At 46.1% G+C, this 20793-nt stretch overlaps 1 protein-coding gene and 1 non-coding gene across 4 annotated transcripts; both read left to right on the plus strand.

Annotated features, from left to right (window-relative positions):
- Positions 1 to 387: 387 nt before the first annotated feature.
- Positions 388 to 12233, plus strand: LOC138803488 (polyadenylate-binding protein 4). 3 transcript variants are annotated; one of them, XM_069987582.1, is made up of 15 exons: positions 388 to 580; positions 3153 to 3346; positions 4147 to 4262; positions 5481 to 5620; positions 5746 to 5840; positions 6231 to 6368; positions 6959 to 7054; positions 8147 to 8419; positions 9078 to 9165; positions 9260 to 9379; positions 9828 to 9914; positions 10009 to 10136; positions 11514 to 11607; positions 11884 to 12014; positions 12140 to 12233. In XM_069987582.1, the coding sequence occupies exons 1-15, from the start codon at positions 388 to 390 to the stop codon at positions 12227 to 12229; spliced, it is 1983 nt and encodes a 660-aa protein (XP_069843683.1). In that variant the 3' UTR covers positions 12230 to 12233. The 3 variants fall into 3 exon arrangements, with proteins under 3 accessions (XP_069843683.1, XP_069843684.1, XP_069843685.1); XM_069987583.1 differs by having other exon boundaries at positions 9260 to 9331; XM_069987584.1 differs by lacking the exon at positions 9828 to 9914.
- On the plus strand, positions 7242 to 7375 carry LOC138803551 (small nucleolar RNA SNORA55). Its single transcript, XR_011364964.1, has one exon. It is a non-coding gene; the product is annotated as a small nucleolar RNA SNORA55 (small nucleolar RNA).
- Positions 12234 to 20793: the final 8560 nt, after the last annotated feature.

Here is a 20793-nt window from a genome sequence, read left to right on the forward strand (position 1 = left end):
GCGCGCAGCCTCGGCCCCGCGGGAGGTGGAGCCTGCCCTCCCCCCGGCCAGGAGCCCCCGCGCTCGCCGGGAGCGTCTCTTTTTCTGCGCGGCTGTGCATTTCCTCCTTTAATTTCGGACTTCCAAAGCCGGGACCGCCGCACGTTGCAGAGTCGCGGGGCAGGGCCGTGGTGCTCGCGGGGAACGCCTTTGTCTCGAGGGGGTTTTCGTCGTCTTTTTGCGGTCCCGGGCGAGCCGACCCGCCTCTGCCGGTGCCGCGCTGCGCCTGCCACCTGTGAGCCGCGGCGCGGGCGGGCCACGGCCCCGAGAGGAGCCCCCTTTTGTCCTGCAGTGGGTCCCCAGTAAGAAGTCCTCCTGGCGGGGCTCGGGGTGGTGGGGGGCGGGGAGATGAACGCTGCAGCCAGCAGCTACCCCATGGCCTCCCTGTACGTGGGCGACCTGCACTCGGACGTCACCGAGGCCATGCTGTACGAAAAGTTCAGTCCTGCGGGGCCTGTGCTGTCCATCCGGGTCTGCCGCGATATGATCACCCGCCGCTCTCTGGGCTATGCCTACGTCAACTTCCAGCAGCCAGCTGACGGTGAGTACACGCGGTGCCCGCACATCCTCGTGGGATCCCAGGGGGCCCTGGGAGTCATCTAGGTTGGGCCCGATCGCTGGGTAGAGGTGGGAGGGAGGGAGGGGGAGGGCGGCTCACGACAGCTTGTAGCCCCGGAAGCCACAGTGGAGAGGCCCGCATGCAGGTGTAGACCTAGCCCGGTGTGGTGTCATGACGCCACTCCCCTCCCCTCCCCCCTTTTCAGACCTGCTTCTTCCACCACTTGCTAACTGGTCGATGACCTTGGGCTACTGAATGGGAGAGGGGGTGGGGATTGGATCTCCGGGAGGCTGTAAATTTGCACGTTGAAGTAACTGTTACTCCAATGTCTGGCCTTACTCAGATGAGGTAGGGCCTGTGCCAGACCCTACCCTGGTCAGTGGGTACAGACTCTTCAAAGGACTGAACAGTGCCCTGCAAAAGTTTGCAAAGCTATTGCCTGCATCTCTCCCCTCCCTCCCCCCCCCCCCACCACCTTTAACCTGTACTAGAGTCTTTGATTTGGGGCTGTTAAGAGAGGTGGTTGTGTGCAGTGGACTCAGGGGGCTGTGTTTATGCTATCAGAACTTTTAGGACCAGGCCAGCTGCCTGCTGTTGGCTACTGGTGTGTAGTTCTCAGCTCTTGGGTGAAGCTCTAAGGTGTGGAGAAAGTTACCCAGGTAGCCCAGGCTTAAAGTGTCACTTCAATTTACTGGACTGGCGGCAACTATTTGCTTCACCTGTGAATGGTGCTTTTATGCTTGTCAGCCTTTTTACTTCATTTCATCTGAAGAAAGTAGGACTCCTACAAAGCAAGGAACTGCAGAAGGTGGTGTTCAGTCACCTGATTGCAGCCTTCACATGGAGCATGAGTGCCACAAGTGTGAGAGGAGGGAGCACAGAGGAAAGAAGCCCTGTCCAGCTGCGCGAGCCTCTAAATCAAGTGGGAAACTGGAGTGTGTGTTACTGGAAGAAACAAGCCATTTTGTGACAGGATCTCCAGGTCCCCTATTACTTGGTCTCCAATTTTTGTTCACTGCCCGTGCACTGGCCATTTGCAACTGACTAAGGATTGGTTATAGTTCCTGTCAGTCCAGCATGCTCTGAGCTGAGTTCGCTCTGGCCACAGGATCCCAAAAGGTAGAGGTAGCCCAGTGTAGCTTTTTTAGGGGACATTGTGGGGTGCGTTGGATCTTGCCTGTGCCTTCACTCTTCTGAACAAAAGTCACTTGTAGATAGCAGAAGCCATTGGTCAGCTTGTCTGCCAACGCATACCTCTGCAGGACTTCTCCCTGCTATAAATAAGTGCCTAGATTTGTCAGACTAAGCCAACTGGGCCTGTTCAGTGCTGTCTGGAAAAAGACCAGGAACAGGGTTGGAATGGGTTCCTTTACTGCTAATTAGTGAAGTAGCTTGAAGGCCCACGGTGAGTGTCTTCCAGGGCCACCATAGGTAAACTCCTGTACTTGGACTTTTTCTTACTTGGTAGATATGTCCTGTCATCAGCTTTGCCCAGTCTACCCCTTCCCATATACCTCAGGAAAAGTTAATGGAGATGAAAGAGTAAAAATAAATTCTTGGCTGATTATAGACAGTTCAACTTGGGCAGAGTTTTAAGAAACTTTGTTTTTTTTCTCCCTTTTTGTGGAACTGGTGATGGGGGCGAGACCCAGGGTCTCAAACATGCTAGGCACATGCTCTGCCCGTGCCCCAAAGTCCTTGTCCTGTTTTGGAAGCAGCATAGCCTTTCTTGTAGGGGAGGTTCTGGGTGATGTCACTGTAGCAGTGAAGTGATTGTGATGAGATAATCTAAGGAGAAGCAGCCATCAGATTGGGGTGTCCTTGTTGCTATTAGTGAAGAGCAGTGTTCCTGATCCTTTATATGGCTCTGCAGTAGGCTCCTGGATGTGGGTAAGAGACATCCCACTGGATGGAGAGCAGGGTCATAGGAGTCTGGGATCATCAAATTCCTAGAATTCACTGAACTCAGATGAAAACTTTGAAAGGCCTGATACCACCAGGTACAGGCCTGACTGCTCTACTGTTGAGCAATGATGAGGTGGGTTTATCTATTCTTCTTGCCCTGGTGATGCTAAGAACAATTTCTATACTTTAGAAATTGAAGTTGGGCCCAAGTAAAAAAAAAAAACGTATTATTTTCTCTTTGTTTTGACCAGTCCTCAGGCTTGGGCATTGTCCCTGAGCATCTTTGTGTTCAAAGTTGGTATTCTACTACTTGATCCATAGCACCACTTCCTGCTTCTTCTGAGTAGTTTATTGGAGATGAGTCTGATGGATTTTTCTGCGCACGCTGGCTTTGAACTGCTATCCTCAGATTATAGGATTACAGGCCTGAGCCACCAGTGCTCAGGGATCATTTTAGTTGTTCCACATGGGTTGATGATAGGCTACAAAAGTGTCTTCTATAAATGGTAAAACTTGGTCAGAGGTGAGGTATTAGAATCATGGTGCTATGAATATGAAGGCCATTTACTTTGAAAAAGTGAAGTCATTGGATGGTGGCAGTTACTTACCTGCGTTATTTGAATTCTCAAACTGTGTTTCTCTTTCACAGCTGAGCGGGCCTTGGACACCATGAACTTTGATGTGATTAAGGGAAAGCCAATCCGGATCATGTGGTCTCAGAGGGATCCCTCTTTGAGAAAATCTGGTGTGGGAAATGTCTTCATCAAGAACCTGGACAAATCTATAGATAACAAGGCACTTTATGATACTTTTTCCGCTTTTGGAAATATTCTGTCCTGCAAGGTAAACACTGATTAAATGATTTCAGTAGAAAAATGAACTTGAATCTTGAACTAATGAACTGCTTTAGAAATGGAAATGACAGCTTATGGTGATTTATTTATTTTTTAATGTAAGAAATGAAATCTCAGCAAAAGATTTCTATAGGTGTTGGGTATTTATAATCCCTAGCTACTGAGGAGGCGGAGGTTGAGATCTGAGGGTTGCGTTTTAAATCCAGTGTGGGCAGGAAAATCCATGAGGTTCTTCTCTCCAGTTAAGTGCCAAAAAAAGTCAGAATTGGCACTGTGGTAGAGTGCTAGGCTTGAGCAAAAAAGCTCAGACAGCTCCCAGACCCTGAGTTCAAACCCTAGGACTTGGGAGGTAGAGTCTTCAGATCTTTTTCTGCCTGGGCTAGCTACAAACTACTCATCCTCCCAAGCAGTTAGGATTACAGGCATTGTCCAGAGTTCTGGGTGTGCAGCTCTTAGTACATAGCTACCATGGAAGTTTTACAAAGTGTTCCACATAGCTACTATGTCTGACACCAACTAGATTAAAATCCCTGTGTGAGTTGGAAAATGGTTTGTCTTTCTATAGCTCTAGGTTTTGTTCAGATCTTTTAAATGTCTTTTACTAAGAAAACATTAGGAATAGTAGCAGCCTGGTGGCAACCACTGTTTGTAAGGAAAGATACCTGCCAGGTGTCTGTCGTATTTCTACTATGAGATAGCAGCTGGAGCAGTTAGGGGGCTGCCTTGGAACACAAAGGTGCATCTCTGGAGCTGGCCAGTGATGTTGAAGCATGCTGTATCCTTTGGCAGGTGGTGTGTGATGAGAACGGCTCTAAGGGTTATGCCTTTGTCCACTTCGAGACCCAAGAGGCTGCTGACAAGGCCATCGAGAAGATGAATGGCATGCTCCTCAATGACCGCAAAGTGTGAGTGTCCCAGTCCGGAGCAACAACGATCGCATGAGCCAGCAGTGGCCCCACCTCGGTATTAACTGGCACAGACAAGGCGGCTACTGGTTTCTCGGCCCAAGTGTGGCCTGTTCCTACCTCTCCACTCCAGGGCTGGTGAGTCTCCCTGCCTGAGCCATGGCAGCCCTTTTGACTCGCCAAGGTGGGCTCCCTGCCCAAGCCATGGCCTGCCTGCTGCCTCTCCCTTTTAAAGGCATTTGTCTGTGGGTTTTGTGAGCACCAGCAACTAGGGCTGGCTGGAAGACAGCTCTAAGCCTACTCTGAGCAGGGGTCTTGGCCAGTGGCAGAGTGGAGAGGGCCCTGTGCTGACCAGGAGCTGTATACTAGCTAAATGACCTTGGCTTGCATTGGACTCTTGTCTCTCCATGAGTCTTTGCTAATTGTTGATGCCAAATTGTCCCTCTAGTTCTCCAGCCTCTAACGCAGGACTCTGACCAATACATGGCTGGCTCCCCAGTAATAATTTGGTTAAGACGAAAAACCCATTCTTTCCAGAGATACTTCTTAACATCCTGTTGCTTTGTTGTGGTTGCTCCTGTGGAATGGAGAGAAGGGACAGCAGAGCCATGTGGGGAGAAGGAGGGACCACATGCCTTGGCTGTCACAATCAAGTTATTTCTGTCCTTTGTGGCATTGAATAAACCAGAGGATGGGTTGTGTTTCTGATGTCTGTGCCCAGCAGTGAGTTCTACAGGTATCACTAGAAAAAAAATAGAAAATCCAAGTGCATATTTTCTTATATATACAGTGTGAATACCTTTTTTTTTCTTTTTTTCTTTTTTTCCTTTAAGCGATGTCTAGTAATCTCACTCCTAGGACTAACCGCTGTTAACAGTTTGGTTTATATCCTTCCAGACCTTTTTCTTTGCATTTACGTAGATGCACAGAAATGAACGTTTTAAAAATGTGGTCATCAGGTTTCTTCACGAAGGCAGTTGTGATGTGGTAGGAGCAGCCCTGGTCTGAGCCAGGAGCCCTGGGGCTGGTCCTTCCTTCCAGGGTAGTCCTGCCTCTTTTCTTTCTGCTGGGAACGGGACATCTCTGAGCTTGCTCTCTTGCTGGTGGATGGGGACCTCGTGTTTTAACCTCTCCTGTGAGCCTTTAACTGCATTCCTTTGGGCCCTTAGAAGACTTTTTGTTCCCTGAAGTGATTGCTGTTCACTGTTTTTCTTATAGGTTTGTAGGGAGATTCAAGTCTCGCAAAGAGCGTGAAGCTGAACTTGGAGCCAAAGCCAAGGAATTCACGAATGTCTATATCAAAAACTTTGGGGAAGAGGTGGATGATGAGAATCTGAAAGAGCTATTTAGCCAGTTTGGTAAGTTGGGGTCCATGCTCACATTGTCCATCTGGGTTCAGCTAGAGACTTGCTTCAACAAGATTCCTAGAGAGGTCTTTTCCTTGCCATGATAGAGGTGTGACCTTCATGTCCTTTGCTAATAGGTAAGACTCTCAGTGTCAAGGTGATGAGAGATCCCAGCGGGAAATCCAAAGGCTTCGGCTTTGTGAGTTACGAAAAACACGAGGATGCCAATAAGGTGAGTACAACAGTGTGGGAACATACAGGAGGTGGTTGCAGAGAGTAGGCAGAGCTGGAGTGGTACACACTTCCTGTACTGTCTGCAATTATCTTTCTTAGGGGCTTCCACAGCTACTGGATCATTTAGCTGTTTTCAAGCAAATGCACTAGGAGGTCACCTCAGCTGTTAAAACCTAGGGCAGGTGTTTGCTCCCTTGCATAGGTTGAGGGCGCTGAACCTAGAGAGCAGTAAGGTTAACTTAACTACCAGAAAAACAAACGCTTGAACGAGTTGTGGATTTGTTTAGCAGACTTCAGAGATGGCATTTTTTCTCAGAACAAATAGTTGGTTAGATTTAACAAGGTCTGTCTCCCCAATGTGGCTTAAAGACATGGATTTCCTCTCTAGGCCGTGGAAGAAATGAATGGAAAGGAAATCAGTGGGAAAGCTATATTTGTAGGCCGTGCACAGAAGAAAGTAGAACGGCAGGCTGAACTAAAGCGGAAATTTGAACAGCTGAAACAGGAGAGAATAAGCCGATACCAGGTGAGGTGGGCTTGGATCAGCATACCGATGCAAGGGAATTAACAGATCACATTTAAGTGAAGCAGGCTTTGTCTTAGGGGACTTAGCATCTCTCTTATTTTTCCCACTGAGGATGACATTGAAAGGGATGTATACCATCCAGATATGCTGCAAAATTACCGAACCAAGGACACGATTTGGGCTCTCCACTTACTGTTCTTTTTTCTGTGTGGGTTTTTTCTTGATATTACTTTATGGGAGTGATGTCCTGTAGCATTCATTTCTAAATACGCTCAGATTCCTCTGGGACCTTAATACACAGATTGCTGGGTCAGTCCCAGAGGTTCTTGCCTGATTGGTTTAGTTGGGAACCTGCCCAAGAAATTTCTTTCTTTGGAAGTCTCAGGCCCAGGCTGACCCTGAATTTATGGTCTTCCTCAGTCTCCTGAGTGTTGGGATTGCCGGCGTGTACCTCCGTACCTGGCAAGAATTTCATTTCTAACAAGTCACAAGGATGTGGCTGCTGGTCTGAGGACCACATTTGGGGATTTGTAGTCTTGGAGAATAATCTATGTGGAGGTGTGTTACTAATAGTGGTATTGCTCTTTCAGGGTGTGAATCTCTACATTAAGAACTTGGACGATACCATTGATGATGAGAAATTAAGAAAAGAATTTTCTCCTTTTGGCTCAATCACCAGTGCTAAGGTATTTTGCTATGTATGCGATGTTAGCATTAAAAGCAGAATATCCTCTTCTAGGTTTATCGGCATTTATTCCATCTAAATTAGGTTGATAGTGCTGAGAATAGTTGAGTATTCCAACAGATTTGTCTTGTGCTGTCATCCCACTATGGAGTGTGGAATCTGACCCAGGGACTCCCTGTAGCTCCAAAGCACCCACATCTTTCCCATGCCCGCTGCTTGGTGCTGGGATGGGGACAGCGGGTGCTACACTACAAGCAGAGGATATCCAGACAGGTTGTTTTCCATGTGTCTTGGGGCCTGTCTCTACAACTCTGCCACATTTCTCCCTGACTGTGAAGGTGTTTGGAAAATTTAGAGCTAGAATTGAGACCTATGGAAAAAATGAAGTGGAAAGTTTGGTTTTCCATAGTTTGCGGTGTATTTATCGTTTGCTTGTTCTCACAAGTCCTTTGAGTGATAAGAATGAGGGTGGCGGGGCTGGCGACCTTGGCCCTGCCATATCACTTCTTTGGGGTAAGGTGATCGATCTCTGGCTAAGTTTGCCCAGTTTTTCTTGCTGTTACCTCTGACTGAACAAATCAACCATCCTCTGTCTTCCTGAGTTATCTGCTTGCATTTGCTATTTCAAAAGCGTTATCCTAACCTTGCTAAGAGCTTGGACCAGATGAGTTCTATAAATAAGTTGTTAAACACCTATATTTTTCAACACTCCTGTCGATCTCTTGAGGAAGACTGGGGGTGTGATTCAAGTGACCTCTAGCAAGCAAGAGGCCCCTGAGCTTAAACTCTCAATATTAAAAAAAATTTAAATGCCTTATGGATGCTCAGTTTTAGCTATGCCTTTAGGTATCAGGAAGCATCTTTGGCTTCTGGGTTTTACCACTAGTCACATAGTTTTGAAGGATATTAGTGCTTCTTGAAGACTTGAAATAGGAAATGCCCAGGTATGTTAGAAGTTGTGACTATTAGTAGTCATTGTTGAACCCTTGACCAAACTTGGTAACTTGTGCCCAAAAATCAGGTTTCTTGGTTTAGCTAGGCAGCTGCTCCTCTGCTGCACTTTTTCTGAAGTTAGTGCTCTCATGTTGTATAGGTGATGCTAGAGGATGGAAGGAGCAAAGGGTTTGGCTTCGTCTGCTTCTCTTCCCCTGAAGAAGCAACCAAAGCAGTCACTGAGATGAATGGACGCATTGTTGGCTCCAAGCCTCTGTATGTTGCCCTGGCCCAGAGGAAGGAAGAAAGAAAGGCTCACCTGACAAACCAGTATATGCAGCGGGTGGCCGGGATGAGAGCACTCCCTGCCAATGCCATCTTGAATCAGTTCCAGCCTGCAGCTGGTGGCTATTTTGTGCCAGCAGTTCCACAGGTGGGTCTGCCACATGACCAAGACATGCCATGACAGCTGCTCCGATTTGCTGTGGTAGTTGGAGAAAGGGAATTTTAGATTCTGATACTTAAAAAATTAAAAAAAAAAAAAACTAGCATAAGAGGCCTTCCAAACAAAATGATGGAAGCTGGGAATCTGTAATCATGGCTACTGGGGAGGCTGAGATCTGAGGATTGAGATTCAAGGCCAGACTTTGGCAGGAAAGTATCAGAGTTAACCTTCAAAGGGCTAGAGGTGGGGCTGTGGCTAGAAGAATAGCTTTGGACAAAAAAGTTCAGGGACGGGGCTGGGAAGGTGGCTCAGTGGTAGAGCACTTGCCTTGCATGCCCGAGGCCCTGGGTTCGATTCCTCAGCACCACATAAGCAAAAAGAAAAAAGCCGGAAATGGCGCTATGGCTCAAGTGGTAGAGCGCTAGCCTTGAGCTGAAGAGCTGAGGGACAGCACCCAGGCCCAGAGTTCAGGCCCCACGACTGGACCCAAAAAAAAAGTTCAGGGACAATGTTCAGGCCCTGAGTTCAAGCCCCAGGACCAACACACACAAAAAAGGAATTAGCCTGCAGCCTAGTGGTTAGGTCAGATTTGCAGGCATGGGTTTCAATCCTTATAATAAAGAGACTTGGGTATTTTTCCATCCAGGCTCAGGGAAGACCTCCATATTACACCCCTAACCAGTTAGCACAAATGAGGCCTAACCCACGCTGGCAGCAAGGCGGGAGACCTCAAGGTAGGTAGTAGAGAGCCCAATTCTACCTACTTTGCCTACATGTCCCCCAAGAGGTCACCTAGCTTCTCTTTATCATTGTTTGTCTCTTCACCAGGCTTCCAAGGAATGCCAAGTGCCATTCGCCAGTCTGGGCCTCGTCCAACTCTTCGCCATCTGGCTCCAACTGGTAATGCTCCGGCCTCTCGTGGCCTCCCTACTACCACTCAGAGAGTCGGTGAGCAAACTGGCTTGTAGGAGCGGGGAGGAGGGAGTCAGGATGACTAGCTCTGCCCTCTCTGGGTCAGTTTGTGGGGCTCATTTGAGTCCTGGTTCTGTCCTGTGTATTTAGGGTAGGTATCTGTGCTTAGGAGCAGAGAGCCAGTGTGTCCTGATGTGTTGATCAATGTTCTTTGCTCATTGGTGACTTGTAAAGGTTGCTTACTGGATGATTGCAGAGATAGCTTGTTCTTTCAGGTGGGATAGGGTACAAGAAAGCTGACGTCCAGAGTGTGTATGTATTCCAAAATGTGGAGAGTTGTGTGTTGTCCTTTGGCTTGAAAGTAGCAGTAGTGACCCCTGTATGACATGACTGCGAACACACATTGGACTTTTCTCCTTCCGTGGGACGTGGCCAGTTGGACATCTGCTGCCAACACTGATGTGCATTTGCTGGTCTGTTGTAGGGTCTGAGTGCCCGGACCGCTTGGCTATGGACTTTGGTGGGGCTGGTGCCGCCCAGCAAGGGCTGACTGACAGCTGCCAGTCTGGAGGTGGTATTGGGTGCTCACAGAAGGGGGAAAGATGGGATTTGACGGGTCTGTGCTCAGACTGATGGGCTTTAATTGTACTTGTTCTTTCTGTAAGGTGTTCCCACAGCTGTGCCCAACCTAGCACCTCGTGCTGCAGTTGCTGCTGCTGCTCCTCGGGCTGTGGCACCCTACAAGTATGCCTCCAGTGTCCGCAGCCCCCACCCTGCCATACAGCCTCTGCAGGTGAGACCCACCATACTGTGTGTCCCTATTCCTACTTGGTTTAAAAGATGCTTTTCTGGACTGGGAAGGTGGCTTAATGGTAGAGTACGTGCCTTGCATGCATGCGGCCCTGGGTTCAATTCCTAAGCACCACATAAGAGTCCATGAGACTTATCTCCAATAAACCACCAGAAAACCAGAAGTGGGGCTATGGCTTAAGTGGTAGAGTACTAGCCTTGAGCTGAAGAGCTGAGGGACAGTGTCTAGGCCCAGAGTTCCAGGCCCCAGGACAGACCCTCCCTTCAAAAAAAGGGGGCTGTTTTCCGATGCCCCCAACTGGTACTACATACTTGCTCTGTAGGTGCTTGTTTTGTGGGTGGTCTGGTCACAGTTTACCCAGATCTTCTCAACAAGAGGCAGTGAGCGATTCCTACTCTCCTTTTGTGATACACATGTCACTCAGTTGGAGCCTTCAGGTCACTTTCACATCGAGTGGTCTACTTGAGCCTTTGCTTCTCTTCAAGAGGGGTTGGAACCAAGGTCAATAAGAGGTGAAAGGCACGTAAGCCAGGATAGATTCCCAGCTCTGTGGCCAATGGTGTCCCAGTGAGCCACTTGGTAGAGTCTCAGACTTAAAGTTCTGGTTAGCTTTGAACTACGATCCTCAGATCTCAGCCTCCTGAGCAATAGCTAGGCTTATATTGTAGATGAGAGCCACCAGTATTGGCTGTACTTTTTAGGTCTGTGACTTACATTAACACCATAAATCAATTATTTGATATGATAAATATCTACATCTCTCTGGTAAAAATACAGCTGATAGGGCTGGGAAGGTGGCTCAGTGGTACAGCGCTTGCCTTGCATGCCTGAGGCCCTGGATTCGATTCCTCAGCACCACATAAGCAGAAAGAAAAAAGCCAGAAGTGGCGCTGTGGCTCAAGTGGTAGAGCACTACTAGCCTTGAACTGAAGAGCTGAAGGACAGTGCCCAGGCCCAGAGTTCAGGCCCCATAAACGGACCCCCCTCCCCCCCAAAAAAAATACAGCTGATAAGGGGGTCAATTATGTTTTGCTATTCACTGATTCACACTGACCCAAATTTGTATGGGAATAGACCCTAATGGGAGTTCTTTCAGGAAAAGGTATGGCGTGATACACAACATAAATCCTTGGTAATTCAAGTGAAATGTCAGCATGCTTTTCACTTTCTCTTTCTGATAATATACTGTTTATTTGTAAGTTGTTATGTTTTTATGTCTAAGCCCTTCTGCTCCTCACCTGAGCCCCATCCTACTCCCAACAGAAGTGGTCCTTTGAAAACAAGTGTACATAGGTATGTGTACAGGTGTGGCCAAGCATCCTGTTCTTGGTGCTGACTGGCTTGCTTTTCTGTTTCCAGGCACCCCAGCCTGCAGTCCATGTACAGGGGCAAGAGCCTCTAACAGCCTCCATGTTGGCTGCAGCACCCCCCCAAGAACAGAAACAGATGTTGGGTAAGTATCCCACCTGCTTCCAGGAGAGGGCCAACCTGGACCAATCTATTCAGTGGAATTTGGTGTGTATGGATGTGTGTTTGTGTGTAGTATGTGTGTAAGGTGTGGCTTGAACTCAGGGGCTGGACACTGTCCTTTAGCTTTTCTGTTCAAGGCTAGCACTCTGCCACTTTAAGCCACAGATCTCAGCTTCCTGTATACTTAGGATTACAGGCATGTGCCACCAGCGCCCAGCTTCCATTTCATGTGGTTTTTTTTTTTTGCTTTGCCCAACAGGAGAACGTTTGTTTCCCCTTATCCAAACAATGCATTCAAATCTGGCTGGAAAGATCACAGGGATGCTGCTGGAGATCGACAACTCTGAGCTGCTGCACATGCTGGAGTCCCCGGAGTCCCTCCGCTCCAAGGTGAGCTGCTACTCACAACTGTGAGTGGCTTCTGTTCTCAGCGAGGGAAGAATGAGGGAATATTGGACACAAGTGGGGCCAAGGGTCTCTCCAAGTCATTGACTACCTGGACATTTCTCTCACAGGTAGATGAAGCTGTAGCAGTTCTACAGGCTCATCATGCCAAGAAAGAAGCTGCCCAGAAGGTGGGCGCTGTTGCTGCTGCTACCTCTTAGACAAGGAAAAACGTATGTTTAGCTATTTTTTTAATTTTTATTTATTTTTTTGGGGGGGTCCGTTTGTGGGGCCTGAACTCTGGGCCTGGGCACTGTCCCTTAGCTCTAGGCTAGTGCTCTACCACTTGAGCCACAGCACTACTTCTGGCTTTTTTTCTTTTTGCTTATGTGGTGCTGTGGAATCAAACCCAGGAATCCAACCTCATGCATACAAGGCAAGCACTCTACCACTGAGCCACCTTCCCAGCCCCAATGTTTATTAGCTATTTTATTTTCTACTTTTTTTTTTTTTTTTGGTCATGGGGCTTGAACTCTAGGCCTGGGCACTGTCTCTAAGCTCTTCAGCTCAAAGCTTTTGCTCTACCACTTGAGCCACAATGCCACTTCCAGTTTTCTGGTGGTTTTATTGGAGGTAAGAGTCTCAACTGATTTTCCTGCCCAGGCTGGCTTTGAACCACAATCCTCAGATTTTGGCCTCCTGAGTAACTAGGATTATAAGCATGAACCTTCCACCTTTTTTGAGATAGGTCTACTCTGCAGCCCAGGCTGCATACTCCTCTCCATACTCAAGACTCTCCATACTCCTGTCTCAACCTTGATTACAAGGAGAGTGCCACCATACCCACTCACGGCTTCTTCCTGACCCCAATCTGGCGCTTGAACTCTGAGTCTGGGTGCTGTCCCTGAGCTTCTTTGCTTAAGTAAAGAGCTCTGTCACTTTGGGCCACAGCATCATTTCTGGTTTCTGGTAGGTGGTTAATTGGAGATGAGAGTTTGAACTGACTTTGCTGCCTGGGCTAAGTTAGAAACCACAGTCCTCAGATCACAGCCTCCTGGATAGCTAGGATTATAGGCAAGACCACCAGTACATTTTGCCATTTGACCTGAGTCTTTCTATCACCTGTCAATTGTTGTGAAGAATTACAATGGAGAGCCCATTGCTGATGGCTTACACTTAGTGGCAGGAAAGTCCCTGAGAACCTTATATTCAATTTAACCAGCAAAAAAGCCAGAAGTGAAGCTGTGGCCCAAGTGATAAAAGAACACCAGCTTTAAATGCAAAAGCTAAGGAGCAGCATTGAGTTCAAGTCCCAGTACTGGCACATTGGCATACTCAGTTTGGCCTGAGATTGGTAGGGTGGTATAATACTTGTAAAACAAGATAGACCTGGCTGTCATGATTCTAGTAAGAGAAGAGAAATGCCTGAATTGCAAGTATGGGGTGTGTTCTAGGTGACTTGTGAAGGTTATGGACTCTGCCTGCAGGGGCTTAGGTGAGTGAAATTTCACTGGCATTAGGTAGTAGGTGCTTCCAGGGAAACCATACAGGGATAAAGGGAAAGAGGATGTAAGGGCAGTGCTGGTGTATTGGTAGAGGTCAGCTTGGTGATGCTCAGGTTATCAAGGTCCAAGGAGTCTTAGGCCAGAGATGGGATGTGCAAAGGACAGTGCTGAAATGTACAGTCTAGGATGTCAGTTGTGTTTTATCAGGGAGCTCAATGAATATATAGAATTCTTTTATGTATTTAATAGTGTTGGTGCTTATCTTTTCAGGAGTCAAAAGCCAAATAACCCCTCATGGAATTCAGCTTGAGGTTTGAAGATTCCTAGCTTGTCCTATGGACCTCAACACCAAGAATCACAGTTGCAAATGTCATAGGTCATTTTGTATCAAAAGGTCAATTATGATGCACCTAGAATTTTTCAATTATAAGAATATATTCTCTGGGTTCTGTGGCCCAGTGTTAACTTTTTTTTCTATTGTGGGTTTTGGTTTTTTTCCCTCCAGAAATTGGTTTTATTTGACGTAACCAAGTCTTAAGTTTCTCAATAAAGGAAAAAAAAACCATGAAATTGCCTGTGTCTTATCCATGTAGTCTACTATTCTACTTTTAAGAATTCTTGTGTAAAAAGGTATGCATAGCAGTTACATATGATCAGTTAAAACAGTGCCTGTTGTGTTAAAGTATTCAAAGCTGGTATTCTCAGCAGACCTTGAGTCTGTCTGGCTTATAAAAATCTAAGCTTCACTTTTATTTGGAATAATAGTTATAATTTATAAACGCCTACTTTTTGAGAATTTTTTTCTCTGGACAATATCCTACTCTGTTATGATTAAACTATTAAACAAGTAAAATATTCTAACTTTAGACTTAGTTTACAAGGTGCTGTTTGTTTTTCTGATACAGCTGTGTTGTGTATACATTAGTGACCATTTGTTTCTTTTTTTTTTTTTTTTTTGTCGGTCATGGGGCTTGAACTCTGGGCCTGGGCGCTGTCCCTCAGCTCAAGGCGAGCGAGCGCTCTACCACTTGAGCTATAGCGTCACTTCCAGTTTTCTAGTGGTTTATTGGAGATAGGAGTCTCACGGTCTCTCCTGCCCGGGCTGGCTTTGAACCTTGATCCTCAGATCTCAGCCTCCTGAGTAGCTAGGATTACAGGTGTGAGCCACCAGCGCCCGGCTTACCATTTGTTTCTTATTCCTGAGAATCTCTGAATGTGCTGCCCATATAATCCAAGCGAAATTTACCTTATATAGAATATGATTTAGCCCCTCAACATGTTCATAATTGTTACTAAAACTGCTTGTTAATTTTAATGGAAAAAAAATCTAAGCTTCAATAGAGTTAACACCTCCAGGACATTGGGTAAGGCCTGCTGGCTGATTGGCTCCACTCACCTCCCACCTCCTCATACATGCTCTTCCTTGGGCCATGTTGGGGTTTGTCCTGGCCCCTCATATCAGCTTAAGTCCATTTTGCAACCAAGGTTTCCTCCAGGCATGGGAAAATGCTCAGGAGGTAGATCTGTAGATCTGTTGCAACATGGAACAAACTTTGGCCAATGTCAGTCAGCCTTGGCAGAGCCTGTCCTTACAGCATGCTCGTCCTCCCTGTCCTCTGGCCAGGTTCCCCTTAAGGCCCTACTTTTGGTATTTTCCCCATCTTGACAGGTTCCTTTTCAACTAAGGGCTAGGCTCTTTTTTTTTTAACTGGTCTTGGGGCCTGAACTCTGGGCCTGGGCACTGTCTCTCAGCTCTAGGCTAGTGCTCTACCGCTTGAGCCACAGCAACACGTCCTTTTTTTTTTTTTTCCTGCTTATGTGGTGCTGAGGAATCAAACCCAGGGCCTCATGCATGTAAGGCAAGGGCTCTACCACTGAGCCACCTTCCCAGCCCAGGGCTAGACTCTTAACTCTAAAATTCCCCAAAGTAGATGGTCTCTTTCCTGGCAGACATTTCTTAAGGGGTTATACATTTGGTTGGCAGCAGCCCCTCAAAATTAAGTGCTGGTGGATATATCTGAGCCCTCAAGGTTCTGAGAGGCCGGAGACAGCCTTGCCCAAAACCTCGCAGGTAGGGAAGTATAGGATCTTAATGGACACTGCCAGTACTGTGCCTGGGCCCTGGCGCCTGAGACTCATTCCAAATGGCTCCCATTCTATAAGCTCTATAATAATGGGTATGGATATGACAAGTGCAAACTTGTTAGGGGTTCAGAAATGTGTATGAAAGATTCAGATTTAGCCAGGAGTCCAGGTGGGACTCAAGCAAAACCAGAATGGAGAGGAACAATGAGCAAAAAGCCCAGAGGGAAGGAACCTGGCACATGGAGGCAAACAGGTTCTAAGGGAAGTAAGGAAAAACTAGAGATAGACTGTAGTGTCCAGATAATGACGATGTGAAGTACAACAGGAATTTTAGCCCTCCCATCCTCTGCCTGTGTTCACAGCTAAGTAACTGGGTATTAGCATATGCACATGCTAGAATGCATGGTTTTTGCAGTAAACTGTAAGGAGTAAGCAAAGTTCGTCTGCTGCTTTTCATTTCTCTTGGAGTTTTCACAGACATTCTGATGCCACTGAATTATGAAACAGGTGATGCTGAAAAATGGGTCATGTTCACATTCCTGATGACATGCTTGGGAATACATTTTAAGTAATAGCCATTCTGTGTATGAATGGTATTTTACAAAATATATCTCCTGATATGACTGATCTAGTGATTTTTTTTGGGGGGGGGGTCGGTCATGGGGCTTGAACTCTGGGCCTGGGCACTATCCCTCAGCTCTTCAGTTCATGGCAAGTGCTCTACCACTTGAGCCACAGCACCACTTCTGGTTTTCTGGTGGTTTATTAGAGATGAGTCTAACAGACTTCCTGCCCAGGCTGGCTTTGAACCACAATCCTCAGATGTCAGCCTCCTCAACAGCTAGGATTACAGGCTTGAGCCACGGGCACCTGGCTGATCCTAGTGATTTGAGGATAGCAAAGATAGGAGAGTGATTTTATTCACTTTGTAATTATCTGAGGACTTTATGTCATTTGATATTAAAATTATGTGCACACCACATGCCCATGGTTCACATCTGTAATCTAGCTACTCAGAAGGCTGAGGTCAGAGAATTTGTTTAAAACCAAAAAAGTCTTGATTTCAACTCATTAATCCAAAAGTTGGGCTGGGCTCAAGTGGCAGAAATGGATCAAGCAAGCTGAGCAAGTAAACCAAGTGAGTGAGGCTGCTCCAATCCCAGTACTAGTTTTACTAGCACACATACACATATACATGGCACCTCATAAATCAGAACACTCCAAATTGTGAAACTTTTGAAGGCTTACATAAAACTCATTTCAGATTTTGGATTTCCACATCAGCTAATGAACTGGTAAAATCTAGGCAGATGATCCAAAATCTGAGGAAAGTAAGAAAACAGATCTTGGTTCAAAGCAATTTGACTAAGAAATACTCAACTAGTAGCTGATAATTCTTAAGAAAAATATCTATGTTGGTTCATTTTGTATATATGTGTGTATATGTGTGTGTATATATATATATATATATATATATATATATATATATATATATATATATATATATATATATTCCTGCCCTATTTTCTAATACAGAGCCGTTATATTTGCTAGGCTGTGTTTTGCCATGTTGAACCATGTTCCTAGTTCAGAAAAAGGTTTGGGTGTTGGTTTGTACTATTTGTGGGCACCAGACTTCCCTTTTGTTTCTTTTTTTGTCTGTTGTGGGGCCTGAACTCTGGGCCTGGGCGCTGTCCCTCAGCTCTTCAGCTCAAGGCTAGCGCTCTACCACTTGAGCTACAGCACCACTTCCGGCTTTTTCTGCTTATGTGGTGCTAAAGAATCGAACCTAGGCCCTCATGCATGCAAGGTAAGCGCTCTTCCACTGAGCCACCTTCCCAGCCCCTCTGCAAGTATTCTTGGAGCTCTATAAATGCTTAGAATCATTTGAAAGAGTAAACAATGGACAGGTATAAACTTCTTTTTCCAGAGTCCTATTTGGCCTTGAACTCAATTTTCCTGCCTCACCCTCCTGATTCAATTACAGGTGTACACCATGCATGGCTTTGTAGTATCTCCCCCTTTGGTAATTTTATTTTGACATGTTTTCAAACGTAAAATAAGAATTATAAGAATAAGTCAAGGGCTGGGAATATGGCTTAGTGGTAGATGAGTGTTTACCTAGCATGCATGAAGCCCCGGGATTGATTCCTCAGTAACACATAAACAGAAAAAGCCAGAAGTGGTACTGTGGCTCAAGTGGTAGAGTGCTAGATTTAAGCAAAAGAAGCTCAGGGACAGTGCCCAGACCCTGAGTTCAAGCCCCAGGACTGGCAAAATAATTCAAGAGCTGGACACTGATGGTTTGTGCCTATACTCCTAGCTACTCAGGGGTTGAGATCTGAGGATCAAGGTTTAAAGCAAGCTCAGACAGACAAATCCATTCCAGTTAACCAGCAAAAAAGCCAAGCTGAGCAGGGCGCTGGTGGCTCATGCCTGTAATTCTAGCTACTCAGGAGGCTGAGATCTGAGGATCTCCGTTCAAAGCCAGCCCAGGCAGCAAAGGCCTTGAGACTCTTATCTCCAATAAAACCACTAGAAAACTGGAAGTGGTGCTGTGGCTCAAGTGGTAGAGTGCTCGCCTTGAACTGAAGTGCTCAGGGACAGCGCCCAAGCCAGAGTTCAAGCCCCATGACTGACAAAAAAAAAAAAGCTGTGTGGCCCAAGTGGTAGAGCACCCCAAGTTGCCATGGTACTAAAAAAAAAGAGAAAATTCAAGGAATTACAACCTTTAGTCCTTCACTTGTTTATTAGTTTACTTTTTGCCGTATGGTTTATTTTGTAACTACATATAAACTGTACAATCATGTATATGTCCATACACATACATACATATACATATACATTTTCCCACCATGTATCCATTGAGTAATCTGAAGATACCATGCCCCCTTTATTCCCAAATACTTTAGTGTATTTCCTAAGAACAAAAATATTCCCTCAAGCTGGGCGCTGATAGCTCACACCTCTAATCCTAGCTACTCTGGAGACTGGGATCTGAGGATCACAATTTGAAGCCAATCTGGGCAGGAAAGTCCATGGGACTCTTATCGCCAATTAACCAGTAATAAGCCAGAAGCAGAGCTGTGGCTCAAGTGGTAGAGCAAAATAGCCTTGAGCACAATAGCTGAGGACCTGAGCTGAGGCCTGAGTTCAAGCCCCAGGACTAGCACAAAATTATATATATAAAGTTCCCTCATATAATCAGAGAACCATAGTAACAATTATGGAATTTAACATTGACAAAACATTGTAATCTGGCCATAGATTTCATCAGTTTATAGTAATTTCAGCTATTATTTGACAAGGATAATACCTTGTATTTAGACACTTCTTTTACTTTGGAAGTTTCTGGGGTTTTCATTGTCTTCGTTTACTGGTACCAGGGTTTGAATTCAGGAACTCCCACTCGTTCAGCTTGCTTGCGCTACCATTTATACCATGCTTCCACCCAACCTTTTTGGTTAAGAGATGGGAGTCTCAGGCTTTCCTCCTGAATTTGTTTTGAACTACAATCCTCCACATCTCAGCTTCTTGAGTAGCTAGGATTATAGGTGTGAGCCACCAGTGCCTGGCTCACTGACTCTTTTGATCTTGACCTTTTTGCAGGGAACAGGATAGTTGTGTTTAAGGTTGTTTCGCAGTTTGTACTCACAGATACTTAAACTCATGATTCCATTTAAGTTATGTCTTCTGGCAGGAACACTATAGAAGTAATATGGTTAGGAAGTCCCATAAGGAAGGACATGATGGCAACTCAAATAGGGATGATACTATCTTTAATCAGTTGGTTAAGGAAATGGAGATGTCTGCCAAATTTCTCTACTGGAAAGTTCCCTTGTGTGTGTGAAAGAGACAGAGACAGAGACAGATAGAAACAGTCAGACAGCTAGAGGGCAGTCTCAAAGCAGAAATCCTCCTGCCTCTCAAGTGCTGAGATTTAAAGGCAGCACCACTATGGGAAAGTTACTGGGTTTTTGGTTGTTGGCCATGGGGCTTGAACTCTGGGCCTGGGCGCTATCCCTCAGCTCTTCAGCTCAAGGCGAGTGCTCTACTACTTGGGCCACCGCACCACTTCTGGTTGTCTAGTGCTTTATTGGAGATAAGTGTCCCACAGACTTTCCTTCCCCGGGCTGGCTTTGAACCGTGATCCTCAGATCTCAGCCTCCTGAGTATCTAGGATTACAGGTGTGAGCCACCGGCACCTGGCAAAAGTTACTGTTTTTAAAGGCTTAAGAGCTAACTTCTCATTAGCTTATCTTCTATTGAAAATTGTGGTTTTTCTATTTTTCTCCTAAAGATCTTTTTTTTTTTTTTTTTGGTCAGTTGTGGGGCCTGAACTCTGGGCCTGCGCGCTGTCCCTCAGCTCTTCAGCTCAAGGCTAGTGCTCTACCACTTGAGCCATGGCACCACTTCTGGCTTTTTCTACTTATGTGGTATTGAAGAATCGAACCCAGGGCCTCAGGCATGCAAGGCAAGCACTCTACCACTGAGCCACCTTCCCAACCCCTAGAGATCTTTTTATTTAACCCTTTATCACTTCTTGTCTTTAGCTTTCCTTTTTTTTCTTTTCTTTTTTGTGCTGGTCCTGGAGCTTGAACTCAGGACCTGAGCTTTTTATTTATTTGCTTAAAGCTAGTGATCTACCACTTAAGCCACAGCTCCACTTCCTAATTGGAGTTAAGAGTTTCATGGATTTTCCTACCTGGGCTGGACTTGAACTACAATCTTCAGTGCTCAGTCTCTTGAGTACGTAGGATCATAGGTGTGAGCTACCAATACCCAGCTTGTTTGTTTGTTTTGTCTTTTGGATTCAAAACAATTTTACTTTAAAGAGAAAAAAAAAAAAAGAGAGAGAGAGAGGCCATAAGGGAAAAGGTGACAAGCTGGCTCCAGCCTGTTTTTTCCCTGACTTCAGAGGCCTCAGCAATTTGTTGGACCAATTCTCTTTCACAGGAGAACAGCCTGCACTAAGCACCTTTCCCCTATTTCTTAATTAAGCTTGATCCCCAGAGTTGCCAGGTACACATGTAAACTTCAAAGATCCAACAGAAGCACCAGAGTCCTGGGGCAAGCCAGAGAATCACCTGACAGCAGCAGTTCTGCTGGGCAATCCCACTTTAATGTGTCCAGAATCCATCAAGGAGAAAGCACATGTACTGTGAAACAGGAGACAAGAGCCCAGGAAGCATGAG

The sequence above is a fragment of the Dipodomys merriami genome, unplaced genomic scaffold (genome assembly GCF_024711535.1).
Source record: "Dipodomys merriami isolate MVZ:Mamm:240054 unplaced genomic scaffold, mDipMer1.0.p SCAF_34, whole genome shotgun sequence".
NCBI lineage: Eukaryota > Metazoa > Chordata > Mammalia > Rodentia > Heteromyidae > Dipodomys > Dipodomys merriami.

Bases quoted from the DNA above. Each gene is read 5' to 3' on its own strand.
- LOC138803488 (XM_069987582.1), top strand. From the start codon at position 388: ATGAACGCTGCAGCCAGCAGCTACCCCATGGCCTCCCTGTACGTGGGC. The intron at 9,380-9,827 runs GTGAGCAAACTG...GGTCTGTTGTAG, and splicing joins TACTACCACTCAGAGAGTCG to GGTCTGAGTGCCCGGACCGC. The intron at 9,915-10,008 runs GTGGTATTGGGT...TCTTTCTGTAAG, and splicing joins TGACAGCTGCCAGTCTGGAG to GTGTTCCCACAGCTGTGCCC.